Below are 20016 nucleotides of genomic sequence, written 5' to 3'. Positions count from 1 at the left end.
AGCTATTGTGGTGTATGATGTATTCAAATAAAGATTTAAACCAACATTAAAAATGTGGGCTCTTAAAGATAGACAAATACACACATGTTTAGGCACTGTAAACAATCAATGTACTTTAAGGTTGATGTATTTGTTGTAATCATTCCCTGACTTAAATAAATATTAAACTGGAGTAAAACTTGAGAATATGCATCGATAGCTTAAGACCAAACAATGACAGGGATGGTGTAATTATCTACTCCCCCTTCCCCCCAAAAAGCATTGAAAACCTAGGAGATTTAGAGTTAAGGTTAAATTTAATAGAAATTTTAACATATATTAAAGTATGAAAATGCATTGTTTAAGGCCTCCAAACCCTTTAATTTGGTTCTTTAGTGATACTATGAGAGGAAAATAATACACAAACCTAATGTCTTTTTAAAAATAAGTTTCATGTAACAAGCGCTAATAGGCATAGTCACGTATCTTTTGCCAGTAACCCTTACACCGTCCCTGTAAGGCACTTTGGGCTTGCACAATAGCCAAGAAACTCACATTGCACCCCTGAAAATGTCAGATCTCTTGAAGCAGGGACTCCTTCATCTGGAGCAGAAACACTGATAACAACCCAGGCAAACCAATCCAACTTCTCAGAAGAGAAGCATAGTTCAGGAGGATTCTCTGATGCTTTTTCTTATCTAGACAGAAGTCAAGCAGGAAATTTCAGTCATTGATCTTGTCAAATTTTAAATTCTGGTGTGAGGGGAAACAAAAAGCTTTTAGAAGCAGGGACTACCTCTTTGTTTGTACAATACTCAGCACAGTAGGCTTGTAGATGCTACCGTAATATAAATATAATTCTTATAATAATCACAAAGTTCTGATGATCTCAACTACACTAGAGTTTCTCCAGAATGGTTGATTGGAGTCCTACAACCAAACACCAAAGAAACATGGGTACAAGCTCTAATAGTGTTCCTTTGGTAGGCATATCCAATTCTCCATCTGAATATTGTCAGGGTTGACCAGCATGACAGATTTATACAAGCCCCTGGCTGGCCTTTCTAACTGCCAGTATCTCTGAAAGGCAGGTTTTGGAATTAGTAGTTCTACTCATACAAAAACCACACAGCTGTCAGTGTAAAGAAAATGTTATTCTTATAGCTCCAGAAACGTTTCTGTTCAAGGTAAGTTCATCTTTCCATAGTTCCTGGGAAATAATTATCCCTTCATTTTGCTCTAACTCTTAGCAATCCTTTAAAAGGCTGTGACGTATAATGGTCCTTTCTGGGCTCTAAAGATTGTATATAAAGCATTTGGTGTACCCATGCCAATTGCACCCTTCTCAAATCCTCCCGGCTAAAAAATACCTGGGCCTCAAAGTGATGAGCCTAACCTGAGGAAGATTTGCAAAGTAAGTTTCTATACCTCCACAAAGGCATCCTTTGGTAGTAATATGATACTGGGTTGGTTCCCACATAATTCCTTACTTTATGAAGGGGAAGTTCCAGTCTTCAACCCAGTATCTCCCTCAGTTCTGTGTGAGCTATTTCCCTCCTCTCTGCAGTTTCCAGAGTCAGTTAAAAGCTGTAGCGCAGCCCCTGCTAGCCACAAGCCCTTGTCTGGCCTGCAGCCAGATCTGCTGTCTCCACTGCAGCAATCAAGAGGTGGTTCACTTTGCTCCTGACTTTTTTTACCGGCTTGCTATTTCACCTGTTTTTCCAGGCAGCAGTGAGCAGTCTTCTTTCTTCCTCTTCTCTTGGATCCATTATTTAGCAGTGGCATGGTCTCAGCCTCCCAGAGTCAGCAGTACAGCACCTCCCTGCCAATGTCTTTCCCCACCCTCTGCCACTGCGCCCTACAGACATGGCAAAACTGTCACATAAACACCAAACTAAATCCAAGCAGTGGTCTATTTGTGAACTGTTCCCTGCCTATTCTCAGCCAGCCAACACTTGCACTGCTAGGGCATGGGACTCTGAGCTGGACAGGAATGTTGGGTGCCTCCCACCCCAAGAAGCTGCAACTCCAACACACAAAAGCCTGATCTAGAGATGAAGAGCAGAGAGGGGAGAGATGCCAATGATGAGAAGGATGTTCAGCAAGTCATGCCAGTGGTAAGTGCTGGGACAGAATAAGACCAGAAAGAAAAACCCTTAAGGGGCTCCATGTTCCCACTCAAGTCCTAAAATAGATCCTAAATTCCTTGGAGAAAGAAGACTCAGCTGCCCTTCTTCCCAGCTCAAATCTGGGATCTCCAGCAATTAAATCCCATCCCTTGGGCAGGAGAACTGGGACCTGGATGGGGAGTACTTCCTTTGCCTCTTCAGGTGCAGTGAATGGGCAGAAAGAATGAGAGGGGATTCCTTGGGATGTTTGTCCCTCCTTTTTATTCACTGAAAAACATTCCCAGCTAAGAACCAGGAGCCAAAGAGTCTATATGAAAGGACATTCCCTGCTGTTTTTTTCACCTGTTTAAACTTCCTTTGTCTTCCCTTTATGCTTGATGACTCAGTTGACTGCTTAAATGCAAATTTACCAGAGCACACATTCCTTTGTTTAGGACAGACCTTTTTGCCAACTTCTGTTTGGGCAGGGCTGTGGGTTTGAAACGTGTTAATAACACCATACAAGGGAATCTTATAGCTCGCATACAATGTTGCCACACACATTTTACCATCAAATACTGACCAGCAAAGCATGAGTTTTCAAATAATACCTTAAAGGTCATGCTTTGTACAAAGATTATTACAATACTATGTAGGGTGTGAATACAGGGGTGTGTTCTGTCACAAAAACCCTGCATTGTCCTAGGATATGCTGTTTTGGAAATCTCTATATCTATATACATGTAAATAGTTAAGGTGCCAATAGATGGTCTATAATATGTAGCATAATTTCTGGGGGGGTTAGGACCAACAAAACTTGCTCACTGCAAGCAATTTCTTTTGGCAGCTGTTTACATCCACGCAACATTATTTGAACCAAAGGGCTGTTTAAGTTTATTTTGAAAAGAGTGATGATTTCTTGAATTGTGTTACCTGTGAAAAGTCTACTTAGCAATAATGTAATCTACAGTGAATTATGTTATTTGAATTCAGAATTGATATTATTTGAGGTACTTTCTCTTTAAACTAGGATTGGCTTAGGAGACCCCTGAAAATAATATAAAACATTTGGCATTTTTGCAAATATGTGACAAAGCTTTTCAGCAGCTACAGTGCTGGTATGCAGAGAGGTCAAATTGAGTGGGGGGGAAACTATCAGTAGTTTCCTAAACACAGCTTGCAGCCTAAGTTGTGGTTTACAATCACAAGTGACTATACAGATCTTCATAATATGATCATCCTTCTTTTATGTGCTTCGATCACCAGTGAAATAGTCAATTGTTCACTTTTAAATCATCATAATTGGACTACAGATTTAGTACCGTAGTAAGACATAGTTCACACCCTTTCACTGACACAGTTCAATAGACGCAGTTCACATCTTTTCACTGTTATGTCAGGCTTTCATAGAATATCAGGGTTGGAAGGGACCTCAGGAGGTCATCTAGTCCAGTCCCCTGTTCAAAGCAGGAGCAATCCCCAACTAAATCATCCCAGCCAGGCCTTTGTCAAGCCTGACCTTAAAAACATCTAAGGAAGGAGATTTCACAACCTCCCTAGGTAATGCATTCCAGTGTTTCACCATCCTCCTTGTGAAAAAGTTTTTCCTAATATCCAACCTAAACCTCCTCCACTGCAACTTGAGACCATTACTCCTCGTTCTGTCATCTGCTACCACTGAGAACAGTCTAGATCCATCCTCTTTGAGCCCCCTTTCAGGTAGTTGAAAGCAGCTATCAAATCCCCGCTCATTCTTCACTTCCGCAGACTAAACAATCTCAGTTCCTTCAGCCTCTCCTCATAAGTCATGTGTTCCAGCCCCCTAATCATTTTTGTTGCCCTCCGCTGGACACTTTCCAATTTTTCCACATCCTTCTTGTAGTGTGGGGCCCAAAACTGGACACAGTACTCCAGATGAGGCCTCACCAATGTTGAATAGAGGGGAACGATCACGTCCCTCGATCTGCTGGCAATGCCCCTACTTATACATCCCAAAATGCCATTGGCCTTCTTGGCAACAAGGGCACACTGTTGACTCATATCCAGCTTCTCGTCCACTGTAACCCTTAGGTCCTTTTCTGCAGAACTGCTGCCTAGCCGTTCGGTCCCTAGTCTGTAGCAGTGCGTGGGATTCTTCCATCCTAAGTGCGAACTCTGCACTTGTCCTTGTTGAACCTCATCAGATTTCTTTTGGCCCAATCCTCTAATTTGTCTAGGTCCCTCTGTATCCTATCCCTACCCTCCAGCGTATCTACCTCTCCTCCCAGTTTAGTGTCATCATCAAACTTGCTGAGGGTGCAATCCACGCCATTCTCCAGATCATTAATGAAGATATTGAACAAAACCGGCCTGAGGACCGACCCTTGAGGCACTCCACTTGATACCGGTTGCCAACTAGACATGGAGCCATTGATCACTACCTGTTGAGCCCGACAATCTAGCCAGCTTTCTATCCACCTTATAGTCCATTCATCCAGCCCATACTTCTTTAACTTGCTGGCAAGAATACTGTGGGAGACTCTGTCAAAAGCTTTGCTAAAGTCAAGGAACAACACGTCCACTGCTTTTCCCTCATCCACAGAGCCAGTTATCTCATCATAGAAGGCAATTAGATTAGTCAGGCATGAGTTTCCCTTGGTGAATCCATGCTGACTATTCCTGATCCTTTCTGCTGACGTAGGCATACATGACAGTATTAATTTACATCGGTGGTACATTATGAATGTTTTCTACAATGATAAGAGCTAGAGACCTTTTTATTGTCCCTTTAAACAAAAGCTTAAGATTCTGGAGCACAAGATGGCAGCTACTGAGGGGGGAAAAAGTAATTGGCTGAGCACCTGAGAACTTTCACCATTTTATGACAGAACTTGGGCGCCTTTAGGTTTTCTTTAGTGATGTTTCATACTTTCCATATTTCTTATAGTGTATTTATTTATTTAATAGGTCTACCTTTTTATTTTTCAAAAAGGAGTATATAGATTTTTGAAAAAAATGATATTTTCAGAGTGTTATGGATCTCATTACTTTAAATATATTGAAGACATCTTTTTTTCTTGGAAAATATTTCTTGATGCTGATTGTTTTAAGAAATAAAAGAGCATTTTCCTGCATTGTACAGTAGGATTTTATAAAAACCTTGAAGATATTCAGTCATTAAAACCTTATGTATATATTACAAATATACCTGGTTTTAAACCCTGTATTCAGACCAAATTCCTCCTCCTGCTGTTTACCATTTTCTTTGCAATTTCAGTTGAAGAGGTTGTTGTTCCCTTCCCTTCCTCTGTGTGTGTGTGTGTGTGTGTCTGTGTGTGTGTGTGTGTGTCTATGTCTGTGTGGTGGTGTTGCTTATGTACCTTGGTTGGCTGTTTCTTTCCCCAATATTTTTTGTGTTGTTTTCAGCAATGGATGAATTGATCTCTATTTATGTATGTAAAGTGCTTTGTAATCATTTATGATAGACGTCGATAAACACCATGACATAAATGACATTAAAAGGAGTTGTATGGTTACATTCTCTGCGCATTGATGGAAGATTGATTCCTGGCCCCAGGAAGTTGTTTTTATTTAAACTCTTTATTCTATCCAGTATTAATATCTCATTATATAATTCCAGCTCCTAATCCTTGTGCTGCTAACAATGGCAGAGGTCCGTGTTCTCATATGTGTCTGATCAATCACAATAGAAGTGCTGCATGTACATGCCCTCATCTGATGAAATTGTCCCTAGACAAGAAAACCTGTTATGGTAAGTTTCTTATTTTTTCTTGGGAACCAAATTTTCTCTGATTTTATTAGCATTAAAATTTTAAACTGGACAGAATAGGGCTTAATAATCTTAAAAATGGTCTGTACAGTGCTTTTTAGTGATAATTTTGAAGGTACACCTACTTTTTTGAGAGCGGATAAATTATTCTAATATATGCAGTGTGTGGAACTTTGATATTTATAAACGTTCATTTTTTCTGTTGCTTATGTATGTCGTGTGTTAGTAGAACTTATCTCTGTAGTACAGGAAGATTTATAAGTGTAAAGTGCAGCATCAGAAAATGATGACATAAAAAATACTTAATAGCTTTAATCTCTACCTGCTCTTCTTCTGAAGTCGTCTTAGCATAATTTTGGGGGATTAAGAACTAAAATGAAGAACACGCATAAAACAGCTAGCTTTGCAGGGGGCGTGTGTGTGTGTGTATAAAGATTATAAGCAAAGCTTTATAATAGCCCCAGAAATGTCAAATAATTGTGTTCATTATTTGTAAAAGCTTTTAATGCACTCTTCTTTGCAGTACCTAAATAGGAAATCTCTAGAATAATATTTTGCTATACCAAAATGTGTTAAAGAAAACAAAATTTACCTCTGCAATTCGTACACTGACGCATTTCTCTAAAACATTTTAAGTAGTTTAGAGACAAGGAAAACAGGTTCTGTTTTGTCCTTGATATATTCTATTCATGTATCATATATTAACATTATTATTATGTATTTTGTAAGTGGATTCAGCTGAACAATGGGCCCCTTCTTTGTTCTCCCCATGCTTCTGTCTCATCTATTTGTAATCAGTGCAGACATTGGAGAGCTTCTTGTAACTACTTCTATTTGTAATTCTTTCCTGATGTACTTCAGTGATTTTCCTGAGATTTCAAATGCCATTTGGTATTACAAAGATATGCAAATAAAGAACTAGATTACTATAACACTTAGGGCAGGTCTACACTTAAAAAGCTCCCATTGGCATAATTAATTCTCCTCTGCAAGAGGCGCTAACTATGTTGACGGGAGAAGTCCTCTCATCGACATAGTGCTGTCTACACCAGGATTAGGTCAGTATAACTGCATCACTTAGGGGTTTTCATACCCCCGAGTGACATAGTAATACTGATGTAAGTTTGTACTATAGACCTGGCCTCAGGGAGCTAATCGTTTTAAAATACTACTTCCAGTCTGTTCTTTCTTTGGAATCCTGCAAGACTACATTGATATAATCGATTAAGAAAAGATTTTAAATATGTGTAAATTAATACGTATTACTTCTCTATAGTAGCTTGCTACACATTTTATCCACAGATTGCATACAAGATATTGTTCTTACATCATTGATACAAACTTTGCTTAAAATTTGTAAAATAATATTTAGGCGATAACTCTGAATCCAGTCATTTGTAATTAAGGAACAAAATATTTTCCTTTTTTTGTACAGAAATGAAGAAATTTCTTCTTTATGCAAGACGTTCAGAAATAAGAGGTGTGGATATAGAGAATCCATACTTCAACTTCATCACTGCCTTCACAGTCCCTGACATTGATGATGTCACTGTCATAGATTTTGATTCAGCAGAGGAACGCTTGTACTGGACTGATGTAAAAACACAAACCATCAAGCGTGCTTTTATTAATGGCACTGGTTTGGAAACAGTTATCTCAAGAGGTGAACAACATGATGTTTATTTAAAAGTAGTAGTCATTCATTATAATAAATATGCATGTGTACTAACTATGGAATATTTAAATTTGTCCACATTTTTTGTGATTTGTATTTTAAATGGATTACAGAAAATTGGAGCAGAATAATAATGTTTATTAATAGGCCAATACTAGTTTAGTAAGACCATAAAACATATATGCTTTCAAATATAATTAAGATTTAGCTGGGATATATAATATTTATTAAAAATTTAAATTTGTTTTATCTAACAGAACAAATGCTGCCTTCCTAGAAAAGTTAGAAAGGAGAAAATTAAAAACAAAAAGCAGGAAAAAAATAGTGTACTGAAAATAGCTTTACATTTCATGCATTTTTATGCTCCATTTCATGGTCAGTTACACTGACTTTGGGCAGAAAAGATGAGCTCCCCCTGGACCATTGTTCTTGCCTAATTGTCCCCACTCAGATATATTTTGTGAACCACAACCCGAATTTCAAATACAAAAAATACAAAGTGGCAGTAACCTTGGGGTGATGCCTGCATAGTTTACATCTTCAAGCACTGTACTATATATGGGCTTTAGAATGTTTGTGATATCATCATGATTAATATACCTGATACTTTCTTCCAGTGTGTCCAGGCTTCAACTGATTGGATCAAAAGTTTGCACTCCTCAACAATGAACATTCATTGTTGAGGAGTGCAACCTTTTGATCCTGTTTCCTTCCATTACACTTGGCCTGTGTCAGTTTTCTGGCTGATTGATGCTTCAATGCTGTATTGGTTTTTCTCTGTTTTCATTATTGGCCAGCTCTTCTTATGACAGTAGACAAAGGAAACTGATAAAAAGACACTATTTTTCTTAGATCACGTAAGTGTGTACATGAACAACTACTAAGTCATTTGTCCAGAAAAGAATCATGATTGGCTAGGTGCATAATGCATCCTCAGTTGTACTCCTCATCTTTCTGTAGAAACACCAATATCCTTCTTTAGAAATACTGATATTCCTAATGCTTACTGGGCTCGCTGTGCTTCACAAAAGTTGATCTCCAGTGGGGAGCATCAAGCATTTTGACATCAACCACTCTGGTGCAGGTCCAGGGAAAGCCTAGACTGATGGTTCCCCTGCCATCCTGCAAATAATTCTCCTCACAAAGATGTAGGGCTGTCCTGAGCTGAGTTGAGGTATCAGTGCCCTCCATTCTTGTGTGCCATCCTTCTAGTACTGAAGGGTGACATGTTTCTCCCCGCCCCCCCACCTAAGTGAGGTATTGGCCCTGAAGAGCACTCTGCTCGCCTTGAGAAGTTCCAGTCACTAAATTCTCAGCATTTGATTCCTGTTTGTGTTACACAAAGCTCGTACATTCCAGGAGGCAACAACAGAAATATTTTCAGATTTGATAGCACATAAGTAGATTGCACCGTGCTGTTGTGAATCATCAGCACTGTGGATGCAGAGACTGCATTGGCTCTGGGTTCTGAACTCTGCTGTCTCCACCTACTCAGCACCAATATTCACCAGTACTGATGTTACTCCATTTGTTGGCTTCATTGGCAGTTTTGGTGCAACCAGTGTCAATTCCTGTACTGGGAATAGCAGGTCTCCTGTTCAGCAGCAGGTCTCCTCTCCTCTGTATGAACACATCATTCCAAACCACCTGCTTGAAATCAGGAGGGCCAGTCTAATGAGGACTTTCTGTAGGAATATGTATCTATTTGGAAACTCAAGTGATGGTTGACTCCTCAGAGGCAAAATCCAAACAAGAACAGTACAAGGATAATAGCACTTCGTTGAGGGTTCTACCTTTTCTAATTTTTATGATCAAATAAGTAATATTGAAGGCTTTTCTTTAGCTCCTCTCCAGACAGAGCCAGCTTCAGGTTTTTTGCCACCCCAAGCGGCGAAGAAAAAAGAAAAAAGAAAAACCCGATTGAGCTGCCGCCGAATTGCCGCCGAAGAGGAAAAGAGGGAATGAAGGACCCGCCGCCGAATTGTCGCCGAAGACCTGGACGTGCCATCCCAATAACTCAGGAAGTGCCGCCCCTCTCTATTGGCCGCCCCAGGCACCTGCTTCCTTCACTGGTGCCCGGAGCCGGCCCTGTCTCCAGACAATCCCAAAGACAAATTCTGACAAGTAGAAAGACCATGCTCTCCTTTGCAATATGCCTGCTGTGTACTTGTATTATTTTCTGGATCAACTGGTGAAGAAATTGCAGCATTTTCATTTAATTTTGGATGTTGCTAAGTTCGCTCATGTATATGTTGTAGGGAGAATGTTGCTCTGTTTCCCACTGTCTTCATGAATCCGGTGATGGAGTCAACAGTGGCCAGATCAAAAACCACACAGACTCTCAGTTCTGTATGTTGGACCTGAACTGAGGTGCTGGAACTCTTCTAGAAAAAAAGAGTTTATCAGCAAAAGTGGCTGAATGCCAGAAAAAATTGAGTTGTTGTATAAACTATTTAATACAAAAATGCAAAACTTGTCAATGAATTTGATGAGTAATGTATTGTCTTTCTCTTTATATCTCTCTGTCTTCGGCAGTGGCTACAGTTCATATTGCAGATTACCTTTCCTTTGTAGACCAGATGCAATTTGACCTGAATAAAAAAGCTTGCAAAATCTATAATGCCAGAACATGGCTTTAAATCAGCTGCATATGCTCTTTGATGTCAGAAATAAAGCAAAAAGGTTGAATGCACAAGGATTCCAAGCATATAGCCAGTTTAGCAATCTCATCTTGTCAAAATCTTGGAGGGACACCAAGAATCAGTTTTACTTTAAAGTATTTTCTGCATATTCCTGCTTGTGGGCAAAGAGGACTCATACTGCAGAGTTTCAGCGCCTACCGGAAAGCTGTGATATTGGGCCATATGAGTAGCTTCAAACATTTGGAACAAGGTGATAAGAGTGCCTTGTGGCTCCACTTGCCTTAGTCCCTTCTCTTTCTCAGTCAGTTGTGGACAGAAGAACTGTGCTGCCCCTGGACCTCTGGTCTTTCATCAGATTTCTCTAATATACCTTTTTATGGGTATGCATTGATTTAGGGTTTTTTTTTTTCAATAGTAGTTTTTAGATTGATAATGATAGCTCTGGCATCATGGCCAAGTAAGACCTTGAAACATATGGATTCTAGAAGTGTGTCTCTTGCCTCTATAATTTTCCTGACTTTGATGTTCATATCCAGTGTCTCATCTAACTTGAGCGTAGTCATTCCCAGTTTGGTGCTTGGTTTACTAGGCTTTTGTGTCTGAACCTGTAAAAAAAAATAGTAGACTTTGGTGCTGGCTTGTCTCAGGAAGGACGCTGTAAGAACTTTGGATGTGGTCCAGGTTCAAGGCCTTTGTTCTGTACAGGGCCACATAGTATGCCATCCTTGGCTTTTAAGTCCCACAGAGGGAGCAAGGTGAAGCCTTCATTACAGGGACCAGCACCTTTTTCAAGATCCTAGTTGGAGTCCTGTTCTGGAATTAGGTACTACAACACTGGCAATGCTGTATCTATCTTCCTACATTACTGGTGCCATGGAGCCCTCAGGTTTGGAGTCATCCTTAGTGCTTTCTTTGGCTCTGGTGCTGACCAGTGAGACTGAATCTGTATTGTTGGTGCCAGGGAGCTCCTTGATGCTGAGAAAGTAGGGAGAAACACCACTTCTGGAACCGTGCTGGACTCCCATGGAATCAATCAGTGCAGTTGGGCTCATTGTTTGAGGAGGCCTTTTAACAGCCTGCCTATGAACCATCATCCCCCTCAGAGTGAGCATGAGGTTTCATCACACATCATGATTGATTTTGTATACATTAACTTTAAAAATAGAAATTAATTTCTGAACCTATTAAGGGAGGGTGATTTTTTTCCAAATCATGTTTGTCAAACTGACGCTTTTTAAACAGCACACCTGTTGCAGAGGTATTAAAACCAAACAAATAATGTTTTCCCCCTAAACTGGAAAATGCACTAACAGTTATACAGTTTATAGTTGGTTATTATCCTTGGATAATACGATTGATGTCTATTTTTTACTCCTCAGTGTTTGCTGAGAATTATTGACTGTGTAGTGCAATTTCAGTGTTAATTGTTGCTGTAGGCTTTCATCTGGCTCATCAGAACATTAACAATTATTCATGCTTTAACAATGGTTGATAAGTGAATGAGATTGCAATCTTGAACAATTTTGCTAACAAATTAAAATATAAATTATTTCCCCTAAAACAGAAAATAATTTATTTGGAAAGGAAACCAAATGAACAACCTATATTCACTTTTAATTTGCTCTTTCACATTTTGCAGATATTCAGAGTATTAGAGGCCTTGCAGTGGATTGGGTGTCACGAAATTTGTACTGGATTAGCTCGGAGTTTGATGAAACTCAAATTAATGTGGCACATTTAGATGGTTCTTTGAAAACCTCAATCATCCATGGAATCGATAAACCCCAGTGTCTTGCAGTGCACCCTGTCAGGGGGTAAAGTATGATTATTCTTAACGGGTGGGATTTCATAAAATATATGGAAAGATTCCTTGTATTTGTCACTATGTATGGTGGCTTTTCAGTACTTGCTTTTATTTTTAGGACTACTAAGAAAAAAATTGAACAACTTGGATTTGACAACTCATTTTCTCAGTCTTAATAATACAGATAGATGTTATTACAATTATTTCTGACATTTTATTAACATGCCTTATATAATTGCAGGCAAGCAAGAGAAAAGAAAAGTCTGTGTGTGTACGTGCGTGCACACAAACAACCATTTGTCTAAACTTAGGGAAAAAGCATAAGTACAGGTGCTAAACTTGCTGATGTCTATTTTATTTGTACTAAATGCATGTGCTTCAGAACTTTTGTACAGAATTTCTTGCACTGAATACAGAAGACTTTTATAACAAACCTTATGAACTAGGTAGTACAGCCATTCATACTGTCACAACATTGTATGTATTATTCATTTGATCATCTTTTCAAAACAGACACATTTAGAACATGGCGTATATGAAACCAAATTTTCAATCAGTCTTGTTTCTTGTTAAGGAAGCTTTACTGGACTGATGGGAACACAATTAATATGGCAAACATGGATGGCAGTAACAGCAAAATACTCTTTCAGAATCAAAAAGACCCAGTTGGTAAATATTGCTTTATGCTATTCCTTTTTATTTAAAATTGTTTTAATAATGAAATTATTTTATGTGATATTTAAAGTGCTGTGTTTCATGTAGTATGTATCAGTAATATAGAAATATAGTAATATAGAATATGCAATATACATGTATGTGTCATTATTGTATTTAATCCTTTTAAGGCATTTGGACAGAGTTCACTGTCCATTGGAGTCAATGGGAGTTAGAGTAGATTTGTTATAACTGTATGAACTGCATAAAGGACTGTAATTAATAGTATATAGGCTGACGTTGAAATTAATATCCAAGAGGCATATTCTTGGATCCAACAAAGACCCTTGGAAGTCTTTGAATATAGTTTAATGGGTGTGTTTCTGTCATGGGTATAGGAAGGAAAGATATGGGGAACCCAAGCATGAGGCTCACAACCCCTCGATGCTCAGTCTGGAACATATCTCTAGAGGGTTGCCTGCACCGATTTCAGAAGTAAAGGTGTTGGATATGTGAATTCATGAATCCCTCCCATTTGTTCCCCCTGAAGAGGTGGTGTTCAATAGTAGAGCCGCTTTTCTGGTGCTGTGTGAAATGGTAGGGAAGTGGCCCACAGCTCTGCTCAGAATCGCATCTTTTTGATGAAAGAGAATTTGCCCCTTAAATTTTAGTTCATAGAAAAGGATAGAAATAGAAGTAAATGTACTACATATAACTGCTTTTTACTAAATGTTAATGTTGCTTAATGTGTGCCATTGATGTAATATGTTAACATTTATTTTTAATACTGTTGATATATTAGCTAGGATATAGTATCTGAGAAACTATTAACATTATGACTCTTTTTGACAAAATTATCTGCTATCATGTTTTATTCCTATCTTGTGTGATGGTGGTCATTCTGTTTTCTTTCTGGTGATTTCATTTCTTCTGGGTGTTTAAACATCCCATTATTCATTTTGTCTTTTTGAACATAAGTCTTATAATTAGAGTGTTTTTATCACATATTGTTTTATGGTATCATATTTAGTAAGCATGAATATGCAAAGTAAGCAAGAGAACAAATTACTGAAATAATTAAATTGGCATTAAAGCAAATGCAAAGTGCTTTTCATTCTGAAACCAATCTTTGGTATTTCTCTTTTGATACCTTTTACGTTTTAAGAATATAAATTAGAGATGATTCAGTTCAGGCACTTTATTGCCAAATCCTGGAATAAATCTTACTGCACAATCCAGAGAATAAACCTCCTATGGAAAATATTCAACAAGCCTTTACCCTCACACTTGTATAGTTTCACCTGTGTCATGAGACACAGAGATAAATTATGCACTTGGAGAGAAAAAGGTAAGTTCAAGAGCTAAATCTGCTATGGTATACAAGATAATAAAAAATAGAAAGGGAATAAATATGCAAGATTAGGATACTATTTGATTGCAACCTTATAAAGGTGGACTAAATGTGGACTACAGCAGTTTCTTCAGTGTTTATCTGAATTGTGCAGAACACTTTACATTGACTGTGAAAATGATCATAGGGTCATATGGCCTTCTTGAGAAGACATGCAAAAAGGCAATTTGTATTCAACGAAGGCGCAAAGCAAGCTAAACTGCATGTGTGGGTGAAAGCAAAGTGGTATACTCCCCCTGCTGGATGTATAGCAGTATTGCCACATCTGCAGCCCCAATGTTACAAAGATTTACTCTACGTTGGTCAAAATCAGTCTCCACCTCAACCATCAGTCTGACAACTTTGGCTTAATTTAGGTTAATTATCTTTTGTAACTGGTTTGATTTTTTTGTTTGTTTTTTGAGAATTTTCACATGTGCATTCAGTAGTGAAATAACCTTAGTTGAGGAACATTTTAGAACATTTAATGGCATAGTGTTATCGGAATAGTTTCTGATAGATGTCCTGCAGACCAGTGGCTCTCAACTTTTCCACACAACAAATCAGGAGTCTCATTTGTCTTGCATTACCCCTAAGTTTCACCTCACTTAAAAACTACTTGCTTACAAAATCAGACAAAAAACTACAAAAGTGTCACAGCACGCTGTTACTGAAAAATTACTTACTTTCTCATTTTCACCATGTAACTGTAAAATAAATCAATTGGAATATAAATATTGTACTTACATTTCAGTGTATAGTATATAGAACAGTGTAAACAAGTCATTGTCTGTATGAAATTTTAGTTTGTAAGGACTTCGCTAGTGATTTTTATGTAGCCTGTTGTAAAACTAAGCAAATATCTAGAAAAGCTTAGAAATATCTAAGCAAGACCTCTGGTATGCATACTTCTGGTTGAGAACCACTGCTGTTGACAGTGCTTAGTTAAATAATAAGGTCCTGGGTGAGCTACTGTGGGAAACATTTTCTTAGTAATAACCCTCCAAATATTTTATTAGTAACCTAACAATAACAGATATATAACAGACTAATCTAGAATGAATAAATTAACTCTTTGTGTTATCAATGGGCATGTAGGATCATGCTAGTGATTAAACTATAATTGGATGTGTTAGTGCAAGACCATTACAGCAGGAAAACAACATATAGCAAAAGAGGGAAACATAACTTAGAATAAAAATTATATGCACATATAACATTGGAAGAATGTTATTAAGGTTGTGGAGACATGCACCTGAAAGTTGGTGAATGTGAGAATGAATGTTGCCCATGCATTTCTGTATCAAATGCTGAAGCAAAATGGTGAAGCATGTGTGCAGTGTTATAGAATGTGAAGGGTCTGTAGCATGCTACCAGAAACAAGCTGTACTACTAAAGTCACAGGAGGAAAATGGTGATTTTAAGCATCTTATAACTGCCAAATCTGTGTGGATTTTCACAATGCCAGAAAAAGGCACCCCTCCAATCCTAGGAGTTTTCCCCCTACAACATTTCAGAGTAAAAAGTGGTCTCAAGAACCTTTTTAAGGTACAAAGTGTTAGGCACCTTTAATATGGGGTTTGCTGTCATACTCCCTATAATGTACTTTTTACAATAGTAGCATGTTTCTTGGAAATCAGGATATGGTTGTGAAGAGAGAAGACAAGGACAGCATAGGTCTTGGTAAATGAGAAAAAAAATATACAAAAAAACAACATAAAATGCAATTTCCATGTTCACTGGACAAAGACAACATGGAATGTTGGGTATGAGCTGAATGGTGTCAGGTGCATTAGTATTTTAAATTGCAAGAGAGAATCAGTGGTGCTAGCTGAATGGGAGTGGAGCAAAGGAAGCCAAGCTTGTATGACTAGAGAGAAGAAGGGCCTCAACAGAGCAACTGTAAATTGACAGTAACAGGAAGAGTGGCTGAGCAGAACAGTAGAGCTGAGTTGGGGATGAGGCTTGCCACACATTAGAGTAATGCCTTTCTGGAAATGAGGGTGGAACCAAGCAGAAAATTTCAATTTCTTTATTTTTGACTTTAGAATCTTTGTCTAGCATCCTCAGTTTTTTTTAAAAAAATCCCTCTTTCAAAAGTTCATTTCACTACACTAGTTATTTTGTATATTTCTCTCTAGGATGTTGAGCGTAATTATTTAGGTTCATTATTACTCACTGGCTCAACTATAGTTACTTCTTGAACCAACTCCTGCGCATTACTTAGTACTAGCTAGTATTCTCTTGTGTGCTTGTTACAGGTTAGCTGGCCCTTGAGGGTGGTCATGTTGTCAGCTTGCCGGTGACAAGCTCTGCTACAAAAAGAGCCAACCCAGATCCACCTGGGGATAACTGATTGCCTGTGTACCTGGGCAGTAGTTAAATAGTTCAGGAACAGCTGGGTCTTATAACAGGATGTGGCCTCAGGCAGGAGAGAACACAGGGAGGAAGTACCTGGGGAAAGAATTCCCCAGGGGAGCTAGCTAGGAAGCTACTTCCAGTGGGGTCTTCTAGAGAAAAGAGCTTCCTGGGCAGAGGAACAGTCCCCAGAATACAGAAAGACAAAGATTCCAAAGGGAGGACTTCTCAGGGAGTTCACCAGGAAAGGAAGCCATGGAAGAATGCTCCTAGGTGGGGGAGGCTCTGAAAGGGAAGAACTATGAATGCCAAGGCTCAGCAAAACCATCAAAGGACTTTACTAGGTAGCATGTGAGCCCCAAATCAAAGGAATTGTGTGCTGTTCTGAGGAAGGGTTATCACTGTTTGACCCCTGTGGGGACCAAGACTCAAGAGGAGAGACCCTTTCCCAGCTAATGACAGAGGCCTGGACTCCGGAAGAGGGTTCTGGGTCAACAAGGCCTCACTTGTATGAGACATGGACATAAGTGGGGTTAATAGACTACAGTTAACTGAGTCTCTCCCCCCCTCCAGCGAGGGTACTGGGGCGGAGGCCTATTTATGTAATTCTCTGCCTTTAGATTATATAAACTGGATCGCTGAAGGTACTCAGTTCAGTATACATAAGCCTTATTGGATTTACTGGGTGCCCAGTAGGGGAAACTCAGGCAGAAACTTAATTTTAGCACTGCATGGGACCACTGCAGGGTGCACCAAGGGTGAGGGCCCCCATTACAGTGCTCTAGAATGATTTGTTCCAAGAAGTAAAGAATTAGCATACGGAACATAAGAATGGCCATACTGGGTCACATCTAGCCCAATATCCTGTCTTCCAACAGCGGCCAATGTCAGGTGCCCTAGAGGGAATGAACAAACAGGTAATCATCAGGTGACCCATTCCTTGTTGCCCATTCCCAGCTTCTGGCAAACAGAGGCTAGGGACACCGTCCCTTCCCCTCCTAGCTAGTAGCCATTGAGCAATTATAATGAGAATTAATTTTAAAACTGGGCTGTAATTTCACAAAACCTGGCTTCCTTACAAGAGTTCTGAAACTTTTGGTTAAGTCAGAGAAAAGCCTTTGTAACATCCTGAATGGAACTCTGAATTGCAGCAATGCTCAGAAATATTCTTTTGTTTTGTCTGGTTCTTTCTGTTACTATTTGAACATATTTTATGTGCAGATTCACTGGAGTTGTTTTTATTTGGTGAAAAGAAGACCCAGTAATAGACTGGCTTATGTTGCTGGCTTGTCTTCGAAACTGTGTGTGCAACATTCTTGAAAGAGAAGTTTATCATAATCTTATCAAAACGGTAAACTTGCATTTTATGAGTTTGTACTGCTACAGAGTGAGTAACTGAAGCCTTCAGGCAGTTTTGGCTGAATAACTTTGTTTCTTTTAAGAAGAAAGCAGCATTCCAAGCAATCCGTTGTTAAACTAAACATTCCCAATTACTATTTATTGCTTGGTTTCAGTTGTACTAAGTACTCAGAGCTGTTTACACTTGGATTTAAATTTACTAATTGGAGCTATTTTCATATTTAAATCAAAATTCACACCAGGCAAATATATGTCCAAATATATTAAAATCAAACTTGCATTTGTCAGTCCAATATATCCAATATAGAAATCCCCTCTCCAATTTTGCCACCTGCTGTAATTATTAATTTATTCTAATTTCAATTTCAATCAGTTGTTTATGTGTACAACCATTAAGACCATCATTAGAATGTTAAGAGGACAGAATGTCCAGAAAATGATAAACTCATGTGTGAATGGATTACCATAGGGGTATTTAGTTTACAAAAAACTTCTTGAATTTATTGCCTAAAGCAGTGTTTCCCAAACTTGGGACACCGCTTGTTCAGGGAAAGCCCCTGGTGGGCCCGGCCAGTTTGTTTACCTGCTGCGTCCGCAGGTTTGGCCGATCACGGCTCCCACTGGCCACGGTTCGCTGTGCCCGGCCAATGGGGGCTGTGGGAAGTGGCGCAGGTCGAAGGACGAACCGCAGCCAGTGGGAGCCGCAATCGACCAAACCTGCGGACGCGGCAGGTAAACAAACTGGTTGGGCCCGTCAGGGGCTTTCTCTGAACAAGCGGCATTCCAAGTCTGGGAAACACTGGCCTAAAAGATGGTGGGTTCAAGTTGCATAGAAGTGCAGATTGGTGGAGGAGTGGCAAACATTCTTCCAAACAATATTTCACCAGGATGGAGGCATAATTAAATTGATCCATATGGTTGGTTTTCATACATAAAATTGGTTTTAAATTAGATTACAAATGTTCCCTTTTCTTTCCTGTTTACTAGATCTCCAGAATCATCTTACCTAAGAAAGTTGCTGTAAAGATTGCCAAAGAGTGTCCTCCTTAATCGGGATAATGCACACATGCAGAAATCCAAAATATTCTCGTTTCCAAATTGAAGCATTTTCCATTGAAAGGGTTTTGTGGTACACCACACATTAAATAGTGTGTGTGTGGTGTGGAGCGTCATTGTAGAAATTCAAGTTTTGTATTTATTTGTGGGTACAGCTATACCAGAGGGGGAAATTCAATCCCCAAGAGGAACAGGTAGCATTACCAATGCTGCCCTCCTCCTTGGGTTATTCTGCTGAGGATTGGGAGTGGCAGGTGTAGAAAATATTACAAATAATACAGATACCTTCCAATTCTACTGAAGAAGAAAAATGGAGAAAGAGAAAGCAAAAGTAAAAGCGGGGGGATATTGGCCACTATGAACACTCAGAACCATTAGGAAGGAACCATTAGGTCCTCAGATTATGAATATTGGTAGTAAAAATAAAGCAAATGCCTCTATCAAAGAAGCCAAAATTAACTCTTATCTCCTGCAACTCTTGTTTCTCCAACTCATCACAATTACCTCTGTCTTTATATCAGTTGAATCAAAACACTGGGGGGATCATCCAATATGTGATCTCTGGTAGATTGTGCAAGTCGAACCACTGTTCTGTCTAGATCTAAAGAAATGGAGACACAACTGAGAGCCATTAGCATACTAAGTGAGCTGTAGCTCATGAAAGCTTATGCTCAAATAAATTTGTTAGTCTCTGAGGTGCCACAAGTCCTCCTTTTCTATTAGCATACTTATAACACTATACACTAAATCATCTCCTTATATTCCCCCAGTAGTTTCATATAGGCATTGAACAGGAGAGATGATAGAATAGGAATCATGTGGCACTTCTCATAATTAAAAAATCATCTTAACCTTCTCTCTGAGTCTTCTGAAGGAAAGAAAGATGGATCGAATTCAACATAACTGTTTACTGTTGATATAGTATGCAGCCCTGTCATCAGCACCTCATTGTGTGTGGTATGAAAGGCTACTGACAGGTGTAAGAGAATCACCAGGGACCTGATATGTTCCTACAATACACTAAACTCCTTCCACAGGCACAGGAAGACACAATTTCTGAACACAAGAGATAATATACTAAACAAGACTAAAACCAGATGAGCCAAGGAAATATGGTCAGAGATGCTTCACTGACACGTCTGGTATCAGGAGGTACTCACAATGTCATGTCACACTCTCTTACAGCCAAATGTTGCAGGTTCTGGCTGAACTGTGAGAGAAG

General features: G+C 39.0%; 1 protein-coding gene across 1 annotated transcript in view; it reads left to right on the top strand.

Moving 5' to 3' along the window:
- LRP1B (LDL receptor related protein 1B) overlaps positions 1–20016 on the top strand; it is a 1292938-nt gene that overhangs the window by 847669 nt on the left and 425253 nt on the right. Inside the window, exons 28-31 of the mRNA XM_074967293.1 lie at positions 5707–5838; positions 7292–7519; positions 11813–11987; positions 12552–12646. Of these exons, the coding sequence (XP_074823394.1) occupies positions 5707–5838; positions 7292–7519; positions 11813–11987; positions 12552–12646 (630 nt within the window). The remainder of the gene's footprint in view (positions 1–5706; positions 5839–7291; positions 7520–11812; positions 11988–12551; positions 12647–20016) is intronic.

Source organism: Natator depressus, chromosome 11 (assembly GCF_965152275.1).
Source record: "Natator depressus isolate rNatDep1 chromosome 11, rNatDep2.hap1, whole genome shotgun sequence".
NCBI classification, from domain to species: domain Eukaryota; kingdom Metazoa; phylum Chordata; order Testudines; family Cheloniidae; genus Natator; species Natator depressus.
Note: the sequence above shows the minus strand (reverse complement) of the source record. Positions and strands in the feature narration are given on the sequence as shown.